General features: G+C 27.3%; 1 protein-coding gene across 1 annotated transcript; it reads right to left on the bottom strand.

Moving 5' to 3' along the window:
• Positions 1-2,335: 2,335 nt before the first annotated feature.
• On the bottom strand, positions 2,336-2,893 carry LOC132933041 (tigger transposable element-derived protein 4-like). The gene has a single exon (XM_060999380.1). It carries the CDS (start codon positions 2,891-2,893, stop codon positions 2,336-2,338), a length of 558 nt encoding a protein of 185 aa, XP_060855363.1.
• Between the last annotated feature and the right edge of the window lie 2,062 nt (positions 2,894-4,955).

The raw sequence follows: 4,955 nt of genomic DNA, 5'->3' as shown, positions 1-4,955 counted from the left end.
ACAAATATAATGTTATCAAATTGTAACAAATATTTAATTGATGAAATTGACATTCATCTCATGGTGACACATTGGGCTTTTCTTAAAGAAAGACGACTTAAATTATCAAAATATTGTAATTTTGTTTAAAAAAAAAAATTTTTTTTTAGTAAACACTCAATCTAATGATTTAGCAACTTGCATTAAGGGGCCTCGCTACTGCCGTCAATTTTAGCTGAAAAAACCAAAAGTATTGACAAACTTAAAGTTAGTCATCGTTGTCCTATTTTAAATCTAAATATATATAGGCTATATGTATAGATAATTTAGTTAATGACAAAAATAAATATACCTACCTAATACCTATTATAGTAGGTAGGTATTTAATATTTTACTTAAGTACTTTTATTAATTTATATTTTAAGAAATGTTGAAACTTAAAATTGATAATTGCTAATTTAATCTTACTTTTTGGTGTTCTATATACATTTATTGTTGTTACAATCATATTAGTTAAGACTAATTCAAAGGTATTGGTAGTTTCTCTTTTTGCGTAAGTTACATAATAATTTTTTGTTTCTATAAGATTAAAGTTTTTTTTTCATAACTATGTCTAATTGTCTTGTAAGTAAATCTACCAAGCGCTGTAGATTTTTAGAGGAACTAGAATTTGTTGATAATTTATATAGTTTAGATCAACCACTCCGCACATCTAGGGTTCAAACAGGTGATGAATTTGAGTATATGCAGGAAAATCCCAACCCAACTAACTGTCTTATTAGTAATACAATTGAAGCACGAATAATATTACTAATAGCGATTTGTCTGCATTATTCAAAATTCTAAAATCTCATAAGTGTTTTGTTAGTTTTTCTTCAGATGCTACAACTATTTTAAAAACTAATTTGTCTTGCAATAATGCGAATTCTGTTTCACCTGAAATACACCATCACTTTGGCATTTCCAATGGCTTAAATTCCTTGAGAAAAGTTATAAGTTATAATGATTGTGAAGAAATAAAAATATTTATTGTTATTGATGGTCTTCTCCTAAGATAAAGCTCAAGCAGTACATTTTGGCCAATTGTCGGACATGTTCAATATCAATCTAGTTATTCCTGTACATTTCTGATTGGTGTTTACTGTAGAAAAGAAAAACCCAAAGATTATAACATATTTTTAAAAGATATGGTAGATGAACTTAAAGATTTATCAAAAAATGGCTTGATAACTGATTTTGGTAAGAAATGTGTGGTTGTTAAGTGGCTTTTGCTGTGATGTTCAGCTAGGAGTATTATTTTCTTGTTCGAGATGTACTATTGAGGGAGTATTTTTGGAAAAATAGGGTATGCTTTTCGTCTGGAATTAATTTTGAAAAAATTACACATTCCAATTTTTTGAATCGCTCAAATGATGAATACCACAAAACTAATTCAGTTTCATTAATTACTGAAATACCTAATTTTTAATTTTCAATTAGATTACATATATCTTGTGTGCTTGGGAGTTATGAAAAAACTGATTTTATTGTGAAATTTTTATGAATTTCTTACACAAAATAATTTGTACATTTTGTAGATTTTTATGTATTTTGTCAGAATTTAAACTTTAAATTGTATTCATTACTTTTATAATTTTTAGTGTACTAGACAACTTATTAGTCAACTAAATTTAATTTGTTTTCATAACGTTTAAGGATACTTAGTGGTTATTATTGTATGGACTGATACTTATTTAAATCTAAAATAGATTGTTCATATGTGTATTATAATATATTTATGTACAGTGGATACCAATAATTTTAAACAATAATTTGTTTAATTTACAAAAATATTTTTTTTATTATTTATAACTAATTAAAAATTAGCTATTTAGTATTATTGTGCAGTTTATTTATATTTTTATAAATTTTTATGAATTTCTTCAACAAAATAATTTGCACATTTTGTAGATTTTTATGTATTTTGTCAGAATTTAAACTTAAAATGCTTATAAAAAAAATTGTGACTTTTTTTTCAACTTTTTTGACCCAACGGATAACATTTTATTGACATTTATAGAAAAAAAAAATAAAAAAATTGAAAACTGAAAAAGTCCGTGAACCACTCAAAATATGTCAAAATATTTTGAAAATGTTATCGTGTATAGAAAATGCTAATCTAATCAATACATTCATCTCAGAATCTAAAATATATTGTACATAATATGTAGTAACTTGTTTTTTTTTATAAATAATAATTATTATTTATTAATAGTGTTTCTTTATGATTGTGAATCTCAACTCTCAATATTAATTTTACCCATTTGTTTTACTATTGTTCGTTCGGTTTTCCGGACTATTCTGGTCGGTGTTATCGTTAAAGAAAAACTATTCCAGAGAATAATGGAAGCATTCTGTAAAAAAGTCCAGTCTCATCTGCATTATAAATTTGGTCATCTGTGTATCCTTCTCGTAATTCAGGCCATACTTTTTCGAGCCAATTTTGTGTTATTTCAGTATTGACCGAATTTGATTCTCCGCTTATTGTTGAAAACACAATATTATGCCTCGCTCTAAATCTTTGAATCCAACCAGTGGAACAATTAAAACTATGCTTACCAAGGCCTTCAGCTAATTCATTGGCTTTCTGTTGAAGAATTGGTCCATTAATTGGAATGCATAGATTTCTTTGATTTTTAAACCATCGTAATAAAACATTATCTAAATCTGTATGTGTACAATTTCTGAGTTTCTTAACTGATAATTTTTCATTTTGAAACTCTTGTTCGATTTTGTCTCGAGCTTTCCATATGTTGGAAATTGTAGAGTGACCTACGCCTAATTCATTAGCTATGTCGGAATTTTTTTCACCTTTTTTTAAACGAAAAATGACATTTGCCTTTTCTTCGATGGTGAATTGCTTTCGTTTGCTCATTTTACAATATCACAATACAATTTAACACACGAACACAAAACACATTTAACCGCACGACGATTACCCGTAGGTACACTGACGATAAAATAAAACTGACGACTAAACAACGATGAAATTATCGGTATTATCGGTATTGTAATAGTACCTTCGATTAAGCAAAGTCATTATAGATAAAATATTTTTCCAATATAACAAAAAATAACCGTCATAACATCCGTATAGTCACTATACAGATGTCATTATAATCGATACAAATTAGTACATACAATATAGGAGTTTTGCCGGGACTTGCAATCTAAGGTCATTACACCCAGTATGTCATTACAACCGGTGTCATTATAAACGGTTTCTACTGTATTTGTTTATTGACAACCTTTTTGGTCAATCGTGACAACCTAGAAAAACTCAGAGGTCAATCACAAGTCTATCAAAGTTGGCCACCCCTGTTCTATACTCTGTACGCATTGACCCAACGTTTTCATTGCGTGTTGGAGGATCCGAATAAAAGACCACACGTAGATATCCGTGCAGCAGCAAAACGTACTGAGCAATTGAATATTAATTATAATATAAAAAACAACGAAATAATATGTGCAATCGTTGCACTAAAAATAAGACAAATAATATGCAGTAGGTACTTATAATATTTTCTATAAAATATATGGGAATAAACTTGGAAAAATGTTTTTTTTTTTTGAAACTTTAATAATTAATGCATAACTGGAGTCCATTATATAAATATCAATGTACAAATTTGTTTATAGAGTACTTACAATAATAATAAGTACAGCGTTAATCCACAATCCAGATATGAGTTGGTTCTGGAAGTAAAGGTGCATTCAGTGCGTTATTTATTAAAAATTTGTTTGCGTGATGGTGCTTTTTAAAATTTTTTTTTACAATAGCTAAACTCAATAAGTTAATTTTATTTAAAAATATGTAAGTTAAGTTTAAAGTTAAAAGTTAATTTATTTTTTATTAACTTGTAAAAAATACAAGTTGATTAGAAAATAAAAGTAACTCAACTTAGTTAAATATCAGTTACTTTTTTTTTCATATAAAATTAATAATTATCCCTACCTTTTTTAAAGCTTGCAAATACCATAGTAATTCAATAAAATAATGTATGAATTAAAATAAATTACTGTAGGTACTTTACTTCAATAAATTACGAAATCCAACAAAATTATTAAATTTTCTTATGTGTTTGTCTAGGTACGTTATGGTCCAAAAGTCACAACTGTACATATTATAATAATCAAATTCATTATTTGAATATAATTAATTAGTTAAACAGTTCACAGCACCATACAAAAAGCAATATAAAAACAAAATTGTGAAAAAAATTTTCAACGACACGTGACACAGTCGAGTAGTTGACAGACTACTACAATTTGTTTATGACATTATGTCCAGTGTCCACTGACCACTATACCACTATATCACTATATTTTAGTTTTTTAAGTGAATTATGGGCATTTAAAAATATTAATGTTTTACAAACTCATAAGTCATAACAGTCATAACTCACTTAAAAATTAAAATATTGTCAAAAACCAACGAGAGAACACATGTAATGTTGTTACTTAAAAGTTTGATAATACCTAGGTACATTCACTCTTACGTGAAAACTGACAGCAATCCATTGAAAGTAGCGAACGAAAATTTACCATGTCGTATGTGTGTAAGAAGGAGACAACACATGCGGGTGCGACGTCCTCTCGATGATGGGAAAGAACGCATTCATAATTCTGTAAAATTGACATGAACGAGTTCAATTTTCAAGAAATAAACTTGAACGTGAACTATGTTCTTATTCATTATGATCTTGAACGTTTTGGGTTCGTTCATTGACAATTTAATTTTCATAGAACATCAGGGTCCTTCTTAAGAATCGAAAGATACAATTTGTTTTTACTTTGTTTTAAATTTTTAGTTTGGATATTATTATATTAATAATTTTTGCCTTGAAATTACAACTCCGTTGATCGCCGATAAGAATAGTATACCATAATTATTATTATTATTATTATTATATTATAATTCTGTTGTAAACTGACAT

This window comes from Metopolophium dirhodum, chromosome 1 (genome assembly GCF_019925205.1).
Source record: "Metopolophium dirhodum isolate CAU chromosome 1, ASM1992520v1, whole genome shotgun sequence".
Taxonomy (NCBI): Eukaryota; Metazoa; Arthropoda; class Insecta; order Hemiptera; family Aphididae; genus Metopolophium; species Metopolophium dirhodum.
The sequence above is the reverse complement of the archived record's forward strand: the minus strand, read 5'-3'. Positions and strand labels throughout refer to the sequence as shown.